The 22008-nt window shown below is 39.3% G+C and overlaps 1 protein-coding gene across 1 annotated transcript in view; it reads left to right on the top strand.

The window, feature by feature from the left end:
* Nucleotides 1-22008, top strand: part of NALCN (sodium leak channel, non-selective) — a 260771-nt gene that overhangs the window by 67054 nt on the left and 171709 nt on the right. Inside the window, exons 8-9 of the mRNA XM_050903338.1 lie at nucleotides 21388-21530; nucleotides 21649-21753. Of these exons, the coding sequence (XP_050759295.1) occupies nucleotides 21388-21530; nucleotides 21649-21753 (248 nt within the window). The remainder of the gene's footprint in view (nucleotides 1-21387; nucleotides 21531-21648; nucleotides 21754-22008) is intronic.

Genomic DNA, 22008 nt, shown 5'->3' with positions numbered 1-22008 from the left:
AGCTCCAGTCTCCCTTCCCCAGGGCTGAGGCACCAGTGTCCTGGCAATCCACAGCACACATTGACTGCTTAAACTGGTTGTACTACGTGGGTCCAAGGGCATGACTGGGATGTAAATATTGGCTGTTACTCATGGTCACAGTGAGCTCTTTGTATTTCTGTGGTGGCAGAGTAACACAGAGATACCTAAACCCACAGATTTTCAAAAAAGAATACTAAGACAATGCTTCTGATTTTAGACAACTGAATAAGTGGCCTGAATTTGGGGGGGGAAAAAAAAAAAAAGCAGGATGGTCCAGTTAACTCCCTTAGCTATTTGATGTTTCTGTGTGCTTGCCACTTTTCTCAGTGAGGCCATTTTAGTTGCCTAGTTAATTAAGACCTTTTTTTTTTTTAAGCAATGGTTTAGCGACACAAAAAAATAGCACAAATAATGTCCAGTGAATTAGCTCTGTTACACTAACAAATGGTATGTGGGAAGTTGTAGAGTTTTGGAAACTTAGAGTAATTTGAGCAGCCCTCCAGAATTTTAATTTATTGCTGTGTTAATCCCAAAGTAATTGAGTCTTGCATTAAACCAGGCAATCAGGTGAAACTAATGTGAATAGATTAGTACAGTTGTCTTGTACTGACAGTCAAAGAAAACTTTACTGCTGCTGAGAGAATTCTTGGAACATACTTTCCCCTGCCATTTCAGGGTGTTCCGTGTTAGTTTCAGCAGCTAAATAGTTGGATCTATAATGGAATAAAACAACTTTCCAGAAAGCTTTACTTTTTCTTTTGTTCTCAATTTTGTTTGTAATTGTGGATCTTTCCTGGTGGCCATCTTTTTCTGCTATATATAGTTTGATATATCACTCGTGTCATTATAGTATGCCGCACAGAATTTAATGACCTGTCTGACATCTGTGCTGTGTGCTTCCTCCTATCTCTCTTTCATTCCCATCTGTGCCTGGGAATGCAGAAAGAATGGTTTGCACACTGAACCAATATGTTGTGGTTAGATTTCATTTTGAAGTTTTCCTTCTAATATACCTTCTGATAAGTACTTGCGTGTTAGGGATGGCAGTGCTAAAAAAAAATAAAATCATAATTGCTGATGTTAAATAAAAGGCCCATAAACTGTCACTGATCATAAGCTGAAGAGATGGAAGAGCAAAGTGTGGCAGAAAGGCTGCCTTAATTGAAGGGTAGTGTTGAGGCAGGTCAAATGCAAGCTTTAATTGCATCTTATTATGCTTTTTTCTACTGTAAGCTGTATCACCTCAGACATATCGATCCCTTATTGACATATAACTTCATGTACTGTTTCTTAATTTATCTCAAGTAGCATAGTCTTAAATTCTATGTAAGTAAGTTTTCCCCTGTGATTAGTAGGAGATCAGAGGCATAATAACGAAAAAAAATTAAAATTCAGTAGAACTCACTGGCACCAGCACCGCTGTTGGCTTCTTACTGAACCACTTCAATATCCCTGCCCTGTGCTCCCTACTGCTTTGTGTCTTAAGAGGGCTTATTTGCTCCAACATAAGGATTTAAGGAGTCCTGGAATGGAGCTTGCTGGGGAATGTGGTGCTGGACACATTGCAGGACCCAAGCTCCCAGAGGGCACCCCTAGCAGAGGGCAGCCTTTGCACTGCCTCCCCCAGAGAGTCTGCAGTGTGTCAGTGCCCGCTGCTGCAGATTGTGAGTTAAATGTAGTGTAAGTACTATTTCGGCAGATGACCTTCTCATGCTTACTTCCTGCTGCCCCTGCTCCAGCATAGCAAGGCCTCCTAGCGTGATTTTGGGATGATACAAGCTCTGTGAAGGCAAAGGAGGAAATTTGCTTTTGTACTGCTGCTACTGTTTACTTATAATTCCTATGGGAAGCATGATTTAAAACACTCAGGTCTATTATCTACAGTGACATTTCTTTTTCCTCTAATGCAGAATGCTAACCAAAGGGTCAGATAACTTTGAGAGGCTAGGTAAAGCAGTCAGGGGACACATGCATGCTAGGAATGCCATGGTCAAGGGAAAATAAATGCATATTAAGACCATCACCTTAATGAGGATTTACTAAGAAAATAAATAGAAAGAGCTGCTTCAAGCAAAAACAACCTCCCAGCCCACAAGTTTGCACTCTGCATGAGAATTAAAGAAAGGCTTATGTCGAAGACAATAACTATTTGTGTGGCTAGCTACTCAACAGCTCAGTCTGACAAGGAACAGAGAACAATGTTAAAAAGTAGAAAGAGGAGTTAAAGGTGTGACAGTAGTGTGAACAGCCCTGAAACAAAAGGCATGACTAATTTCAGCCACACTGAGGAGCACGAAACTGGTAGCCAATAGGCAAAGCATGAAGTTAGGCAATTAGAAACCTGTCATTCCATACCAAGAAAATTAGATCCTATTGGTTTAATTATCAGTCAGCGCCATTAAGACAATATAGCTCTGCATAATGAAAGCTGCAGTTACTGTGTAATAGAGGTAATTATTTTCTCAGTGGAAGATTTTCGCTTTCAGACAAGAGCTTCAGTATGTGACCAGTTTACAGGCTTTGACCTTCAACACTGGCATAATGCATGGGACACATTGTTTTTACCTTGCCTCCTGAGATTTGTGTATTTTATCCTAAACAGCATTTTCGTAAAGTTGGTGGAAATGAGCAAAACCACCCACTACAAATACGATCTACAATAGTCATGCAACATGCCCTCTGTTACTGTAATTAGAGCAGCTTACCAAATCATCTTTGATTTAAGACCTTTGATTTGATAACACAGGGCCAGCTTGCAGCTTGGCTTTCCCACTTCTGCTGGGGAAAGAGAGGGAATAATGCTATTCCAGAGAATCTAGATGACAGATGGTCACTCTAGAGGGGGTAGCACACACAGAGCAGAAGCTTAGGTGTGACTCTCCAGCACATCAGCTCATCTGTGGTAACTGACTTCATATATGCTGCTACCCTTGCAGTACCCTGTGGCAAATGTGTAATGGCATACTCCTTCTTCATTAAATAGTGCACAGTCTCAATTTATTACTCTGTTACTCAAATATTTAAATATTGAATGTTTCTTTTCCTAAGTGTCTTTTCCCTACTGTTCTTAGGGACTTTCAGTAGTTATTATATTCTACGCCAGGGTCAATGTCATGACGTTGCCATGTGAAGAAATTCTTACACAATATCTATTACGCACTGAGTGGTATTGGAAAAGACCTAGGTTACAAGCTAAAAGAATAGTATAATATTGTGGATCCTCTGTGAACTACTGAAATACTTCTTCAAAAACTGTAAGACTGTTCACTTCCAGTTACTGCCTTTCTCATAGCAACTGAGAAAGAATAGAAATGACTTGAAAGACATAAAATGTTGTCTAAGAACATTAAATACCTTATGTATTCTTTAGTTTGATCATAAATTTTGGTTGTGATCAAACTGGGAGCTAGATCTTGCAGTATGTAGCGGGTGATCTGAATAAATCTTTAACACATCTGATGAATAGTTACCACTTCTGTATTTTTCTGTACTTAGGACACAGTGTTGGGAAACATATCTTGATTTCTTTGCCACAGGGGCATTTTTGTTCTATGAATTGTTTCAATATGCAAATAATTGCTATCTTTCCTAAAATCTCTACAGATATTTTCAGTGGACACACTCTTTAATGGTACAAGCTGCTTTGGAGGTTCTCCTTAATACTCAGCAGAATTTAAGACTTTCTGAAGACATGCTATTCCATCCCCAGGGAAGGAGTGACCAGTCATCCTGGGAAGTGTCAAGATACATCTTCTCCCATACTGCAGTCAGCATTTTCCACTCTCATCCAAAAACTCCTTTAGAAGGTTATACTCTACTTTTCCAACTAATCTGTACTACTGTCACCTTGCAGTAGAGAGTGCCATAATGATCAGTACTTTGCCTCATTTCAGTAAGAGATTTTGACCACAGTTTATGCCTCCTAAGTTTAGGTCATTAGCATGAACCCTCAATTTAAGCGTCTCAGTTCACATCAGCAGTACGTCAGCAGTAACTAAGCTCCCAATTTTGGCACTTAATTTAAACAGCTACAATGAGCTTGGATGACTTTGGGCCCCTGTTTCCAGCTAAGCTATACACTTTTTTAATTCATAGCACTGAAAGAATTAAAATTGAATTTTATTGCATAAAATTCAAGAGAAGTGAAAACAGTTAGCAAATTTTCTGTCAGAAGACCTCGTCAGTCACCAGTGGGACAGGGACATCTAACCATTCATAGAGCATAGATGCTCGGTGGTAATGTGTACAAGATAAAAACTTCAGAAATCTGTTCTATTTCTCAAGGAGCTGACTCTATACATAGCTGATTCATCTTGACAGAAGTTACCCAGGGGCTAACAAATTCAAATAAAATAGATTAGTCACAACAGGACTTCTGTATGTCTCTTCTGATAAACTGTGGTATTACTTTCTTCTAATTACCTGCCTGTGGCAGGTTTTGCATGGTTTTTATACTGGTATGTGTACTACTTACATACCCTTCTGTATTAGCCAACTTTGCTATATTCTGCATATGAATATTTTTCTTCTATTTGTTTTTCATCTGCTGTTTTTAGGCATTTTACTTAGAATTCTGAGGTTCAGTGACAATTAAATATGTCTATCATCATCTCTCAAACAAAAAAGCTTCAGTTGTATTACTATTTAATCCTCTTCTCCAGAACAAACTCTATCTGTGTTTTCTTTTTCCCATTTTCATTTTTTGCATTTCATGTAGAATCATAATTCTGCCATTACCTGGATGTTTTCTTTTTGTCCTCAGTGTCTGATACAGAACTATGGAGCAATAATGGTGATTCACGGAGGTGTAGTGGCAGTGAATGGAAATTGCATACTGCAAAAGGCTTTTAAAAAGTCAGCATTCTACCATTATTATACCATAGCTATGGATATGTATTTCACTGACACTCACATATCAAGATGGTAAATGCCCTGGAAATAGCTAAGGATATTGACTGCAGTCATTGGGGCACTAAGAGAAATTCTGAAGAGAGTTTGGAGTATCAGGGGAGAATACTGGTTTTGAATAGTTGCTCTGGGAAACTTGTAGGATTAATTTATTAGACATCTGTATGGTTATTTCACAATCAGTTTAGTCTTTGCAGTCTTTTACTTGGTCATTTTATCCAGTGAAGAATGCTGCTTCCACTGTGCATTTACTCAAACTGTGGTTAACCTGCTCTCTACAGTAATTTCACAAGTGTCAAATCAAAGTAAACCACATACCACATAGAATGGTTAGGGTTGGAAGGGACCTTAAAGGTCATCTAGCTCCAGCCCCCCTGCCACAGGCAGGGATACCTTCCACTAGATCAAGTTGCTCAAAGCCCCGTCCAGCCTGGCCTTGAACACTTCCAGGGAGCGGGCTATGTTAGTTGCTGCACACCTATCATCTGTTTGCAATCTGTTCTCAAATATTTTGCCAAATTTGTCAGATACAATGCTTTATGTTATACCAAACTAGCTAGTCTCCATCAGCTTGTCTTTCTCCAGATGCTTTCTGATTTCATTTGTTCCTTAGAAGTGCTATGAAATCCATAACACACATGCTTTCATGGATCTGCAGACTCTTGGTATCTCTAAGAACTATGGCTTCTTTTTTTTCTAAATGCATGTTTACTTCCTTCTGGTCCTTAAGCAGAGCTTCATTTCAGTTAAATATTAGGGTCATCAGTAGATTTGAGCCACTACGCTGAGAGCACTTTTTAGAGTGTTCGAAAGGTTAGGGCTGCTGTAGTGAACATTTTTGACCAAAGTATGGGGATATTGTTAGTGTTGTATGCAATTCACTTACCACAGGCAGATGCAGGATTGCAGCTGTGTCCACAATGTCCTCAGGCACAATGGGGAAGGTACAACTTAAGAAAGGTTTTCACTGGAGAATTTCAATGTAGTTCAGAATAAACAAATATTTTGTAACAAAACCAGACCCTGTACCAAAGAGTGACCTTCCCCAGCCGTTGTGCAGTACTTCATTAAATCAGCCACATTGCTGAGAACTTCCAGAACAAAGCACAGTGTTAGTCCTTCCTGCATAACTTCATTAGAAGCATTCTTAGAAATTTCCCATCAGGAAGCCAATGAAAATGAAATAATTAATATTTTTTTATTACTTGCTAATTGCGAATTAAGCCTGTGTTATTGAAAACATCTGGACTCTATTGGACTATTGGGGTTTTGTTTGGGGCCTATATCATCACATTTACTGATGAAACCTTGTTTTTCAGCTGGAAGGAACTTCAGTGGTGCTCTGTCCACTCCTTCATGGTACCATAGGGAACTGTGCCATATCCTTTGTTCATAAAAGTATGAAGGCCCAACTTAGAAAACTTAGGAATGAAAGAGGCAAAACAAGATGAAAAACTCTTTCAGGACTTCATTTCTCCAAAGATTCAAAAATGCTTAAAATCAGCCTACCTCACGTTCATGGCTACTTGTTTCAACGCCGGTATTACCTTTTGTCTTTCTTTATGGTCAGAGACAAGTGCTTAGTGATATTTACCCTCTGTATTTTCCATTTTTTGGCAACCTGAACTTGGGAACTTCCTACTACCAGAGGTTGTATTTGTACTTAGATGTTTGGCCGTGTATCTTTCTGATGCATAGCACCGCTGAGCCATGTACTGTGAAAACCTGTGTGAACTATGGAATTGAGTCAGAGGCAGGATTTCACTAATAAAATCATCTGCTTGGCATTGATCTTTGGTCTACAAACAATCTGGTATAGACTGACTTGTATTCACACTGCTCAAGCCTGGTCCCTTCTAGAGCAGAGTGGTTGCATATCCATATGTACAGTGATTGGTTTTGATCTCCACTGGACCCCATGAGTCACCCCTGTGGCCCCAAAACATAACTCAAAAATGTGGGATTTTTCAGTCCGAAGTTTCCATGAGCGTTGTGTCACATCCCTGGTGTCACAGTCCACCAGGGATGTAGTTTTATAACCCAGTATTGAAGGTACGTATTGCATGAGGGAATGTCAGCTTGTGGAAGATGTTGAGGATGTGAGCCTATTTGGAATAGTATTGAAGGTTTGTATGGGTTGGAGGGAGCTACACTTGGTACAGGCACATCCATGGGAACAGGAGCTACAGTATTTGACTACATAAGTGCTTGCAGAAGTGCTGCTTTGCAATAGACTCACGCTGTAGTTTGACGTGTTAAGACCCGCAGTAGGGACTGCTCAGGATGAGGCAGGGTACATGAATGTATTACTGTTGGAGTCACTGAAGGAGACACACAATACTGAATTTATACCAGCTTGATGCCTTTGGGCTGACTTTATGCTGGAGATAGGAGACCAGACAATACCTACTGTGGCACAAGTTAGGGTGCAGATGGACAATACATGTTGCAGTCTGCAACCTTTCAGTGAAACCCTCAAAAAAGGGTATTTTTAAGTGGCAGAGTCAGCTTATAGCAAATAAGTACTTTGTGTCATGTGGTTGTGATGCGGCATGGACGGTGGGATTGAGTGCACCCTCAGCAAGTTTGCTGATGACACCAAGGTGTGTGGTGCGGTCAACATGCGGGAGGGAAGGGATGCCATCCAGAGGGACCTTGACAGGCTTGAGAGGTGGGCCCGTGCAGACCTCATGAAGTTCAACAAGGCCAAGTGCAAGGTCCTGCACATGGGTTGGGGCAATCCCAAGCACAAATACAGGCTGGGCGGAGAATGGATTGAGAGCAGCCCTGAGGAGAAGGACTTGGGGGTGTCGGTTGACAAGAAGCTCAGCATGACCCAGCAATGTGTGTGTGTGCAGCCCAGAAAGCCAACCGGATCCTGGGCTGCATCAAAAGAAGTGTGACCAGCAGGTTGAGGGAGGTGATTCTCCCCCTCTACTCTGCTCTCGTGAGACCCCACCTGGAGTACTGTGTTCAGCTCTGGGGCCCCCAACACAAGAAGAACATGGACCTGTGTCCTGGTTTCGGCTGGGACAGAGTTAACTTTCTTTTTAGTAGCTGGTACAGCGCTGTGTTTTGGATTTAGTGTGAGAATGATGTTGATAACACTCCGATGTTTTAGCTGTTGCTAAGTAGCACTTGGCTTAAGCCAAGGACTTTTCAGTTTCCCATGCTCTGCCAGCAAGCAGGTGTGCAAGGAGCTGGGAGGGAGCATGGCCGGGGCAGCTGACCTGAACTAGCCAAAGGGGTATTCCATACCATGGAACGTCATGCCCAGTATATAAACAGGGGGGAGTTGGCCGGCAGGCACGAATTGCGGCTCGGGAACTAACTGGGCATCGGTCAGCGGGTGGTGAGCAATTGCATTGTGCATCACTGGTTTTTGCCTTCCCCCCCCCCTTCCTTTTTTTTGTTGCATTCCTTTTCATTACTATTATTATTATATTTCATTATTACTATTGTTAGTATTATATTTTACTTTAGTTATTAAACTGTTCTTATCTCAACCCACGAGTTTTACTTTTTTTTTCCTTTGCTTTCCTCCTCCTCACCCCACTGGGAGGGGGAAGGGGAAGCGGCTGCGTGGTGCTGAGTTGCTGACTGGGGTTAAACCACGACAACCTGTTGGAGGGAGTCCAGAGGAGGGCCACAGAGATGAACAGAGGGCTGGAGCACCTCCCCTATGAAGACAAGCTGAGAGAGTTGGGGTTGTTCAGCCTGGAGAAGAGAGGGCTCCGGGGAGACCTTATAGGAGCCTTCCAGTACCTGAAGGTGGCCTACAAGAAAGCTGGAGAGGGACTTTTTACAAGGGCATGTAGTGATAGGACAAGGGGTAGTGGCTTTAAACTGAAAGAGGGCAGATTTAGATTAGATGTAAGGAAGAAGTTCTTCAGTGTGAGGGTGGTGAGGCACTGGAACAGGTTGCCCAGAGAGGTTGTGAATGCCCCCTCCCTGGAAGTGTTCAAGGCCAGGTTGGACGGGGCTTTGAGTAACTTGGTGTAGTGGCAGGTGTCCCTGCCCATGGCAGGGGGGTTGGACCTAGATGATCTTTAAGGTCCCTTCCAACCCAAACTATTCTATGATTCTGTGATAGTATTCAGAGTCTTACAGACAGACTTATCATCAAATCGTGTCCTGAGTGACATTTTATTTATTCACAGTGTTACAATATCTCTTACTTTACAAAAGTTGGATCTACAACCCATCACTCACGAATGCATCCTTTATGGAAGAAAAAGAAAAAAGGGCTTTTTGCTGAAGAATATGATTTAGCCAGTTCAGAAACAGTGGAAGTTGGCTCTGCACCTCCTACAACAGTTTTCCAGGCAAAATCCTAATGCGAGGTGTGTTTTGCACTTTGAACTCAGTGTTTCTTTGTAGTGTCTACGTGCAGCATTTGGAAAAGGTAGTGTCTCTGTGCAGTCTAAACACACACAGATTACTTTATGCATGGTAATAGCTTTCTTTTTATAACCAGTAAGGATGAGACGCTGTACTGGCTTTACATGACCATGAAACAGTTCAGAGGATTTCCTCTCACCTCCTCTCCCAGTTTTAATTTCTATAGGTTGTTTTTTGTTTGTGATAGATCAGTAGAAGATGGCCTTGCAAAGCTTCCTTTGCTCTTTGCACAATAAAGAAAGGGATGTTAGACAAGAAAGCATCTAGTTGCCAGGCCAAATAATGTGCACTATCAGTACTACAGAAAGAAGCTGGGCAGTTATTTGATGCTCCTAGCTGTAATATATACGGGAATAAAATATCTTTGAATGTTTTTAGTCAATGAAGTTCTTTATCACTAGATTTCCCTACGAATGCAGGTTTCATCACATACCTTGTCCACCTAATATTGTTATTTCATTTTCTTCTTGTATGATTTGATATGCATATTCTCTCACATTGCTGTGTTTTGTTTTGTCTTTTTTTTTAAACTTTATCAGTGATTTATTGTTAGGATTCCTTTCCCTGGAACGTGATTGTTTACTGTTCTGTTCATTATACAGATAGTAACTCAGAATATTATCATCTGGTGACTGGAGATAAATACATTTTTCTTTCCGTTTTCAAATGTTACTGTTAGGATTGAGGATGATATTTCTCTAGGAGTAAATCAGATCATTTAGATGGTTATATCAAGGAAAACAAGACTTGCAGGTGAAGTGTCTCAATCCCAGAGGTTCTTTCTGACACAGAATTCTTTAATGCTGTGAAACTGGAAAAGACCAGTATGAGCCTCAAAAGGATATCTGTTCGAAGGTCCAGCTCATTGTCTGGTCACTCCAAGATTGAGTCACCTCTACCTATGTTATTCCTTACAGATGCTTATCTGATGTTTAAAGAGCTCAGAGGAGACAAATTCTACAGTCCTCTCAGTTATTCCAGTGCTTGCTGTTGCCTGCTCACAGTTGTTTCCCCTCTATTTCAATTATTTCTGACCTGAGCACATGAATCGTGCTAAAAGCATTTAGTTGGTACTTTTACAAGTTCCTTAGGAGAGTCACTGAAAAGACTTTTAATGCCAGGGCACCACAGCTCTGCCTCACGGTCAGTTTTGAAAGCAGACATTTTTCGAGATTGTCTGTTAGATTTGTCTTCATTTAGGAAGCCCATCTCCCAGATGCTGTAAAATGAATGGGTCTGGAAACAGTTGTGCTTTCTTCTCTTGACGACTTCTTATAGTATCAATCTCTAGCTTTGTTTTTAATGTGGCAGGCAGTTTAATAAGGGTTTTGAAAACAACATACCGATCAAATATACTGTTTTCCTAACATTTTTTATGTTTTGCAGGGGCTTCTATGGTAGAATCTCAGAACCATAGATCTAACTCTGTTTCTGCTAAAGGAATGATAAAATTCCCTTTGGCTTCAAGCACTAGCATTCAGGCCAGGATTGAAAATTTCAAACTTGTCTCCTTCAGCATCTCAAAGAAGCAGACTACATCCAGCTATCTGAATATCAGCTAGTGTGCCTGACTTTGGGCAGTACGATTTAAAAACTGTGAACATAGTTTTCTCTTCAAAAATATTACATAAATGTGCTGGCAGAGCTTCCAAGTTAGGATCAGGATTTGCTTCCTGTTCTGAAAAATATGGGGACATAATATAACAATATAAACCTCTACCCAAGCCATGGTAGGACCTGCAGACACGTTACTGAGGATAACAAGATGTGTTTATAAAGTCCAGCAGTAACTGTCCTTAGGCATGCTTTTATTCCTAAGTGATAGATAATTAGAGGTGCCTTCAACTTCAGTGAAGGGAGTGGATAGACTTCCAAAAGTCTTTTTTAAGCTGAAGAGTAGGCAAAGAGGTAGTCACTGTGAAGTAAATGGCGTGCAGAAAGTCATCCCTGAATTTATGCATCACTTGTTTGTGCCTTCAGATCTAAAAGCTCTGATTTCATTTCACCAACTGAAAATCATTTTCATATGGAAAATGAGGTCTGTTTAGCTCATCCTTTGATAAAAAAATATTGGGGGTCGGTCTGATCTGTATTTCTTGGGAAACTGCTTCACTGAGCAATGCTGAAACTTTTTTTTTCATACACAGTCCTTTTTTTTCAAACCACATGTCCATGTGGCTCAGTACAAAATGCCACATTTTCCACTTTAGCAAAAAACTTTGAAGAAAAATATGTTAAATGTCATAGGTTTATAAGAAATTAAAGCAGCTTTGAGTCAAAGCACAGAGCTGACACACACCTACACAAAGAATAAACATCTTTGCAGGTAAACTTGATGCTGAGAAAAAAGAGAGAAGGTATATCTGAGAAAAAAAAAAAATCATTGATTTGACAGTGAGAAATCCAGGAAATTTCTGTTACGGGTGTGTGGAACTTTTTTCAGTAGTACATAAAGATCAGAAAGGATTTCTGCAGAAGGAGATAATATTGAAAACAAAGTTTAAACAGAATGTATTAAAACTTTGAACATTCTCTCTCCCCAGAAATATCTGGCAGTTTATACAGCTTTTCTTGCCAAAGGTTTTGATTTTCGTCTCCAAATAAGCCTGCCAGCTGCTTAGTCTATTAGTGCTAGTCTTCCAAGAATTCTTTTGATAACCAGTAGATCTCTAGTCATGCAAACACTTTAAGACAGTCAAGAATAAAAGAAGTCAGATGTTACAAGAATTGTTTTTCTTTTCAACTCAACCATTCATTTTCTGAAGGAGAGAAAAAAAGGTTGTTGTCTATTCTTGCTGATGTCCATGTATATTTTTTATTTAAAAAAATCAGGTTCTTTCTCTTTTGACACCCAGCTCTTTTAAAATCAGAAATCTTTAAGATAGTCTCACTTTAGACATTGATTGTGTTGCTGTTTGAGGAAAGTCTCAGAGCCTGTAACTTAATACAGCCATCTCTGAAACAGAATTAAAAATATACTTTTCTCACAAAGGTGCTGTGGGATTTAGTGAGCTATCAGCACACTAAACTACTTCTCCCTGTCTCCGCCTGCTCCCTAACTGCACATATTAGGCTGGTGGGCAAATCTCTCCCCCACATCAGCAAAGTAGGTAAATTATTTTACTTCTAGTGGCATGTAACAGGTACCAGGGAGTACTTAACTCATTAATAGCTAAACAGGTCATTGAGTGAGTGTCGTTTAGGTTTTCTTGTAACAGGCGATCGTAGAGCTCCTTTCTCCCATTTAGGAAAGGAAGATTTTGTCTCTTCAGTTAGACTAGTCTCTTAAGATGCATTTGGCGCTCTATATTTGGTCCTGTTATTCAGATATTTGGAGGCTAATGAGATTTCTGACGTGTATCTGTTTTATAATGTCTCCTCGGCCAGCTTTGGTGTCTGTTTTTTTTTCTTACAAAAATGCACTGAGCTAAGGGCTGCTGCTGTCTTATTTCTGGTCACTGAATACTCAGCAGGTCTTACTAGTTGGGATTTTCTACTGTTGTCCTTAGGTGAAACTTTTATACAGAAAAGAGTAAAGTCTTCTTCAGACATACAGTATAGCTGGAACAAATTAAATTAGGATGCTTTGGGGAGGGATTTTTAAAAACATCTTATTTAAGATGACAGCAGTTTTACCACTGATTGCGGGAGAGATAAAATTTCGTGCAACCGCTTTTGAAAATGTTATCCACGCAAGAGGAAAGGGCTGATCTCTTCATTTTAAGAGAGAGAGTACATCTTCAGAGAAGTGCCTGCAATTCACAAGTGATGCCCAGAGGAACTGAATGAAACTGAAATGGAGCTTTAGGGCAGAGCAGCAGCTTTGGTTGTCTAGGTTCCCTTAAACTGTTGTTTCTCCTACCCTACAGTAAAAAGAATATAAATATAGCCTTCATAAGCTATTGAAATGATACACTGTAGAATTTCCTCCTTGAATACCTTCCTGTCTACCAGCGTACCTAGCCTGCTATTACTCATCATCAGACTGGCCAACCACTTCCCACACACAGTCACCAGCATGGCTTCTTGTAGAGTGAATTTCAAGCTCTCTTCGGTCCTCTTCTGTCTCTTAAACCTCTGCTGGGGACGAGGAGGTTCTTCCCTTTGTTACATATTTGTGCTGTTGGGGTTTTTTTAATTGCTGATTTGACTGTTTGAAACTTTAGGATGAAGGGGTTGCACTGCAATTGGAAGTTAGGAAACGCATTGTCATGGAGGTCAAATAAAATATGCTGCTGTAGGTTTGAAAATCACTTGCAATATCTTTTGTAGCATTTTCTGGATGTGATCTTTTTTTCTTTATGGGCTGTGCTAGCCTGTTTTTTCCTGTAAGGCTTTTTGTCTTGAACTTCTCTGATTGTTCAGTTCTTGCTGATATAAATATCACACTGGAAATGCTCCATTTAGGTCAGGGAATCTCTTGTAATCCATATTTCGCAAACATGCACACAATTTTAGGGTCTGTGTGATCTCCAGGTCCCCCAGTTATTCCTCTGTTCAGCTGAATCACTAATGCATGTTCTCGTTAGCTCCTGCGACTTTTCTTTTAGTGCATTTTTTCTGCCTCCACACATTTTCATGCTTTCGAGACAGTTGCTACTAGCTGACCAGACTCAAAACTTGATGAAATGATCTCTCATGGTAAAGCTTACAGTCATGCCACTTATTTAACTCTGCTTTTGGGTAGAGTATAATCATCGTCACTTTAGATATGGAAATGTTACTATGTGAATATGTTCTATGGTTTCATTCTTCCATACTTCTTTCATCTTACAAAGCAGATGCATTTTTTATTAATTAAGCCAATTAGTTGATGCCATGATGCATGCCAGCTTTGCTGTTTCATGACTGCACTTAAAATGAATTAGATTGCTCTGTCTATGACTATTGGGAAAGTTGATGCAACAAGTGAATAGTTTTGATTGACAGTGTATGAAAGTCAATCCTGAATTTACATGCCTTGTGTCAAGGAAGATTTGCATACTTTGTTTTGTTTTCTCTCTAACAAAGGGATCCATCACTACCTTGATTTAAATAGTCATTCCCAATATTTAATATATGGCTGAATGACAATCCAAATACATAATATCTGTGCTGAGAACCTGCCTTAAATTTGCCTTTTTAATATGATAACCCTTAATGCGTTCATTAAATTTTAAATGTAACAGTTTGTGAATTTCTGAATGTTTGGTTTCTGGACTGTCACTTTTACTGTATGGTTTTAAAGGCATCTGCATACATAATGTATTTTAAAAGAAGAAGTAACAGTCCTGTAAAAAGAGGGCTCATTTTCAAAGGAATAAGTTAATATAAATTATAGACTTTCTTTTATTTAATATTTTTTATGTTACACAGTTTTGTCATAACATTTACTGTAGCAGTCACTTACTATGACTGCACTTTAAATCAGAGGCGTTTCATTGGAAAGACTGAGGTGGTGGCAGGCCCATCTTCACAGCGTTTGTCACTCTTAAAACCAAGGCCTAGGGATTTCTGTATTCTTGGTTTCTAGGTCTGAAAAGTAAGTATTATGACAGTTTGATTCTCTGATAGGGAAAAGCACAACTATGGCAGTGTCCTACTTCCAGGCTCCAGCCTGAAGCTCTGCCCGTTCTGTTAAGGATGGGAACCCAGAGATCTGAGAAAAGTTGCTTCCTTAAAAATACTCTCTAGGGAGAAGGAGAGGTGGGAGTTGTTGACTGTGCTGCAGAGCTTCCAGGTAGTGGTGTGCGAGGTGTGAACAACTCACAGCTCAGCATTTCCTTGATTCTAATCAACTGCCAGTAAATTTTGTAAAGTTGCCACAAACAAAAAAAGCAGTGATTATAAGAGAGAGTGTATATTAGCACTACAGCTGTGTAATTGCAAAAAAGAAAAAGCAGACAGTACTTATGCACATAAAGCCAGCTTATGAGCTCTGCTGCGATTTTGGATCTGTGTTTGCTAAGTTATTTGTGAACATATAGCTGAGGAGCATTTTAATCAAAAAAGTATTAAAGAAAAGCAAATATAAATGCTAGTCTGGCTAAATATCCATAAACATGCACACCTAAAGTCATTTTGAAGAATGTTTGTCTCTGTTTACACCATGGACTTGTTCACAAATGTAAAACAGATTTCTCTTTTTAAAACATAAAATATTACATCAGGGAGCACAAGCGCTGTCACATGTAAGACACTAATGCTATAACTAAGCATGAACTGCCATGCTCCTATTTATCCTGTGCAGTCAGTACATATGCCAACATTGCTACATTCATATTAGTAAGCTAACACTTCTGAATAGTGAACAAATTTCTAGAATACTTGCAAACAGTGCAACTAAGTCCATCAACATTTTTTCTGAAAGTTGGCTGGCTTTCTGTCTTTCCATTACAAAGTCTGTAGAACAAATTGCATTGATCCTAGCACTTACATTTGCAATGTTTCTTTATCTCCCTATTGGTGGTTTTATGTGTACGGTCTCTGTATATAGTCTTTTCTCGTATGTAAAAGCTTCGTCTTCTCATAAGGAAACAGATTTTCAAGATGATGAATCAATAACACATCACTACTGTATGTTTGAAGTCACTACACTTAAAAAGGGTTAAAACATTGTGTTCTGACTGGCAGTGTGCTTTTTCTGCTGTTGTAAATCAGTGCTCTGCACAGTTTCCGTTTTGCCATCTTTTCCACAGCTCAGTTACAGGGAAATGGCACTGGGGTTTGAGGTTTCAAAGGAGGAGCAGAGTGTTGGCATGCTTCGTTTTTCTTCTTTTCCTCCTCATTTCTGCTGGCTGGCAAACTGGCTGATGTGAGTTGGTTTGGGAGAGTGAAATAGACTGGATCACTCACTCGCAGACAAGCAAGAAACCCCATGAAGCTGTTCCGGATTTGATCTTTTTGTTGATTTCAGTCCTATCTACCAGCTGCTTCCCAGAAGTGCTAACAACTTTATCCTTGCATTTCTGGGTAAGTTTTATTCCCTTCTCATTTCACCAAAGCAATAGTGTAAGAAAGACAGCTGGAAAATCCTGACTGCACGCAATGTTTTAAAAATACCTTGATACTGAAAGATAGGACATAAACTAAAAGCTGACTGGTCAGTGGGAATATCCATGCCTTGCAGGAACATTCAGCTTCATGATTTTGTCAGTGAAAGTGAGCAGGGACAGAAACAGGGTTGATGATAACATTTCTATAGCTAAGCAAGAGGTCATTTCTTTATGGACATAACATTCACAAAACCATCTTAAGGAACGCTACCTTTCAGTGTTCAGCACAACAAATAGAGTTAAATTAGACAACAGCACCTGCTAGAAGGCTGCTTAGTTTTGCCGGGAAATAGAAAAATCAATCCTTTTGCCAGCGCACCGGGAGGTGATCAGCCTGCTCTCTCCGAGGTGGTAGCTCCTCCGCTGCCTGATGTTCCAGATGTGCCCGAGGTGCACGATCGCCATCTAGTGTCTACTGTGAAGTAAGGAAAAGGAGCCTGTTACTGGCTGGCATCTGAGGCATTTTATGGGTGACAAGATGTAGTATTTTAAGCTTTTCATAACAGCGCGTGCATTTTTGCTTGCCTGAATAATTCCCGATTAAAAAGAAAAAATTACAAAATCAAACTTCTATCATGTTTTTTTACATAAAGTGGCCCTCCTGTAGATTTTCTTTCTCAGCAGCTTCACAGCCGGCACAAGAAAACTGAGAGAACCCTGACATGGTAAGCCAAGGTAGTCAATAAACATAGACTACACATGCAGAAAATGCTGGAATTAATGGCATACCTAAGCTTAGTTTTCATTTTTTATTTCTCACTTGGAATAGCTACAAATCACATAGCACAAAGATATTAATAAAAGACAGCACCTCGACATCATGCATTCTCTTCCTCTACTAATATGGGCTTTTGAATTGAGAAGCAAGAGTGTAACATAGAGTTAGGAGGAAAGGATTCTGCTTCCAGATTTAATGAATTCTCCATGTGACCTTTTAGCTCTGCTCCTTTAATTCTGCAGTTACAAAATTACAGCGTTATTCAGTGCACTCCCTTTTTCATGATGTCCATTCACAGAATGAGCTGATTATAGCAAGAGCTGATGTCACAGAGCATGGTGGTATCACAGAGGCACAGAAACAAACAGAAGATCCTGTGTGTTTACAAAATATGCATAAATACAAAATACATTATGTAAAATAGCATCCCTGCATAATGGTACTATTGTTCTTTGTCAATTATGAGTCCTTTTTTTAAATAAATACCTTCTATATTCCTTAGGTATTTAAAAGATAGGGTTTTGGCAGGATAGGTTTCTTCACTCCCCTATGGAAAATCATCACCTATGTGCTCTGGCTCTTAATTCTTTTTTCCCTGGTACTCTATTCATCTGTATAGCAAGGAAGAGCCAGGTGACCTTGCTCCCTGATTAGGCATGGAAACCAGTAGAATTTTCTTTTACTGTAATGATTTAGGTGTTAAAGCAACTAGTTCCTCCATGCCCCTTCAGGCTAATGCTCCCAGCTGGTAGATCTGAAAGAAACATGTATTGAAGAAGACATAAGCCCCCTGCATTTCAGTACTGAATGCCTATACACCTAAACATGCATTATTAGTAGGGATACAGTTTGTCTCTGATTGCTGTCTTTTCTTCTATATGGTCTGAAGCAAGTGAAAATGTTGCATAAGTTGAGCAAGATTCAATCTCTTTTCCCATACTTCACTAAATCTTTCATTTTCTGGACTGTTTTTTTCTTTTGTTTTTGATAATGACCGTGTGCAGTTGTAAAACATTTCCAAAGGTAGAAGTGTTTATGGGTTGCATAAAAGCAGTCTTTTGAGACTGATACAGATTAAGATATTGATTTATTTAGTTTTATTCTGTGCATTGAGAAATGTTTTCCTTCCTTGTTTTGATTAACCATCAGCGTGGTTAAAGGAGTTGTTTTATTGTAACATCAAAATGTGGAATTTATTAGACAAGTTCAAACAAAAGCACTGAAACAAAAGAATTTTAAAGTATATTCCTTTATTTTACCTCTGTTGTCATCAGAAAGTTCCTCCTAAATAACTTTAATCTTTCTTGCCACCAATGTTTAGCCATCTACTGAAACAAATAGGAAAATTATCATAAATATTTTCTAGATATTTTTATTTACTAAGATTTAACAGTATTCTAGATGCAGATGTTGAAATGCTACTCCCAGATTCAGCAAGTTACCCATGCCAACATGCCTAAACTGATGAGTAATGTCATTATAGTCATGTGTTTAACCCTCTTCATGGTTCAAAGCTTTTTCATGCCTGAAATGTCTCGCTGATGCCTGTAGTTAGATTGCATGAATCTTGATCTAATGTTCAGAACATTGACAAGAGATGACTACATTTTGAAGTACGTGGGGCCTGTTGTGTATCTGAATAGCCAGACTCTGCAGGTTTTCAAGCCCTTGTTCCCCCTGCCACCCATATTCCTGCTTTTCTTACACAAACTACAGGAGGTCCTGTGTTCTCATGTGCCCTAACCATGGGACTCCTAGCACTACATGGTCAGGACTTAAGCCCTCTGAACTAGTAGAAGAAGACACCATGTCACTGATAGAATGCTGACACCTGTAGAAAAGAATTTTGCCATTTGATCTAACAGGCGTTATGTTAGGTTTCATACATGGCAGCATTGCCGTGTCTGGTTTTTTGTGATGTATCCCACCATCACTTAGAATTTTGATACTTTCTCTCCCTCCGTATGGCTTTGAACATGGTGAGAAAAAGAGCATGCTGCTGTGAAAGGAGAGTCTTTTTGATAACTTACGCATTGGCTTTAGGAAGATGTAGTCAGATATTAAAGAAGTACTCAGAAAAAATAGAATCGGTTGCTGATTGTCTTTAAATGTAACTTGTAGAAGAGCAAAAACATGCAGGAAGGCAGATGTTAACTAAGAATCACTCTTCTTTTTGAAAGCAAAACATTTCATGGTGTTGGATCCCTTACTGTCATGCCTTTATTCTGTTTCCAGTTGAAACATTATTTACAGAGATAGTTAACAGCGTGGTTCCTGGCATCAGAATCGAAAGCTTTATTACTTTCTAGTCACATATGTTAAGTAAGAATGTATATTCGTAGTGGTGATTGCTTTCTAATAGCGTTAAGAACACCTGTACCAGTTATATACAAGACGTATTTTTACTTAGTTTCACAGATGAACACATATTATTTTAATTGGGTTAACTGTGCATTTTTGTCCATTCACAGTATTGCTTTACTGTGGCAGATGGCCCAGTGTATGTGTTATAAATACTTTGCATGACATCCCCTCTATTTTACTAATCTTCACTGTGACTTTCCCATTGGTAATGACTAATGACAGTTTCCTAGCCAGCAACTTTTAATAGATTCCTTTTTTTTCTTAATCTCTCCCTGTCCTCAACAGCACTGTTTTGTTCAATAATTTAATCAGTTCAGCAACAGTATAATATTAGATAATTGAACCATTACTTTATGAATTTTTGAAATGCAAAATACCCATGAAGTAATCACTGATGAATATTTCAGTATTGATAGAGACCGCTCTCTTTTCTGAAGAAATAGAAAGGGTTTTTCTATCTATGCTTGAATGCTTTTTCTTTCCTTTTATTTTTATTTCTGTCCCTTGGTCCTGAGAACCATATGCAGTAAATAGGAAGGAATCTAATAACCAGAAAAATTCACAGAAAGGATTAGCATTTTTGCTTACCCACCATGACCATGTTAACCATTCAACACCTACATATCAAAGGAGCGTGTTTATACAGAAAAAATTCCATTCATCCCTGTCTCCTCTTATCAGCGAAGATTTATCTGCAAAAGGGACTCCCTAAGGCAAAAACATTTCCAGGTTCATCCCACCTGTGTTAGCAGACAAAAGGATGTAGATGCTGCAAATTCAGTGGGAGAATAATAGCGCAGAGCTCCTTACAGGCTGGTGTGATTTTTTGGGAAACTCCTGGACTCAGGAATTTTTAACTAGAACCACTCCTTTCTCTCTGAACAGGATCAGATAGTCAGCTAGTTCATGCTTACTATCTGTAAGTTGCTAGCAGCTGCTATGTTTTGCTAAGGGCAGTAGTCCTCACGCTCCCTCTTTTTTATCCAAGATGTTTCATGAAACGAAGCAGTAGTGGAGCAGAGCTAGCAGGTGGCTGTAGGACAATTCCGTGATTTCACAGCAGTTTGTGAGATTTTACAGTTTAATTTCACAGTTTAATTGTGTTCCTTCTCGGAACAAAAAATTACTTCAAACAAGAATGCCATGCAAGCTCTAACCACGGTCTGTATTTTGAAGCTTTCATTGCAGAGATAAGGAGGAAGGGGGAGCTGGCTGAAGCATATTATCAGTCAGACATTAGGATGAGTTTGGATCTTAAGTTTAAAATTAATAACTTCATAGCTTTTATTCAAAAGTGGTTTCTGCACACATAAATCCCTCATAACTTTTCTTTCGTATTCTCCCCCTCCTCCCCAGAGTGATATAGGAAGTTCAACTTAAAAATGCTTTAATGTTTTTTAAGGCAACACATGTATGTTAATGCAGCTACCCTGGCTACCTGCCTGAATTTTCAAACTGTTCAGTAGCTTGTTGTAGACGCTTAACTGTGCTTGGTAGTGTCAGGCACCTTCTCGGTGTATTGCTGCTTACTCAGTGTTGCTGATACTAATAAAGGACTAATTCCTTTCACCTACTGATTGTTGATCCTGATAGTTTTAATTAAATCTGCCTTTTCTCACGGATGCTGCTGAAGTCACATGATGGGACAAATTCTGCCTTTGGAGACGTTTGCATACTGCCAGTGAACCCATCTAAGGGATTATGCATGTGTGTCCAGGGAGAGAAGGGAATCAGTCTGGTCTGATACAAAACCAATTCATATTCAATTGCAAAAGGAAGAGATATGGAAATGCACCTGAAAAACTTCTCTTTGAAGGAGGAGAGGGGAGCTGATACCCTTTAGAGAAAAGGAAAATAGAATAGATAAAAGATTATTGTTTACTGATATTGAAAACTTTCAGGGAGGCTTAATGCCAAACATTTTCATTTTTCCTCTGACAGGCACGAGCATATTTACTGTTTATGAAGCTGCTTCTCAGGAAGGCTGGGTGTTCCTTATGTACCGAGCAATCGACAGTTTTCCCCGATGGCGTTCATATTTCTATTTCATCACCTTAATTTTCTTTCTGGCCTGGCTTGTTAAGGTACTGAAAAATGTGATCTTTCGAACCTATTTGAAATGTAGATCATACTAGAATGAGTTTCTTCTCTTTTCTGCTTGCCGAGCTTTGTGTCAGCCATTCGTTCTTGTTCTTTTTTCAGAATGTTTTCATCGCAGTCATCATTGAAACGTTTGCAGAAATTAGAGTGCAGTTCCAGCAGATGTGGGGGTCCAGGAGCAGTACTACTTCAACTGCCACCACCCAGGTGAAGCACCTGAGATGCTGAGATTCTCTGGGGACTTGATTGGGTTTAGTTTATGAATGAATAATAAGCCAAAAATTCCTGTTAATTATTATTTTATCTGATTTATTTGACTTTGCATGTTACCACATATATTTTAAAGTTGATATATGAATTTTCATATAAAATTAAATTCTAGGTTATATTATCCAACTAGGCTTTCTTAAAAAAGAATAATAAAGAAGACTGTAATATGATTCTCTATATGGCTGGGTATGT

This window comes from Gymnogyps californianus, chromosome 1 (assembly GCF_018139145.2).
Source record: "Gymnogyps californianus isolate 813 chromosome 1, ASM1813914v2, whole genome shotgun sequence".
NCBI classification, from domain to species: domain Eukaryota; kingdom Metazoa; phylum Chordata; class Aves; order Accipitriformes; family Cathartidae; genus Gymnogyps; species Gymnogyps californianus.
The sequence above is the reverse complement of the archived record's forward strand: the minus strand, read 5'-3'. Positions and strand labels throughout refer to the sequence as shown.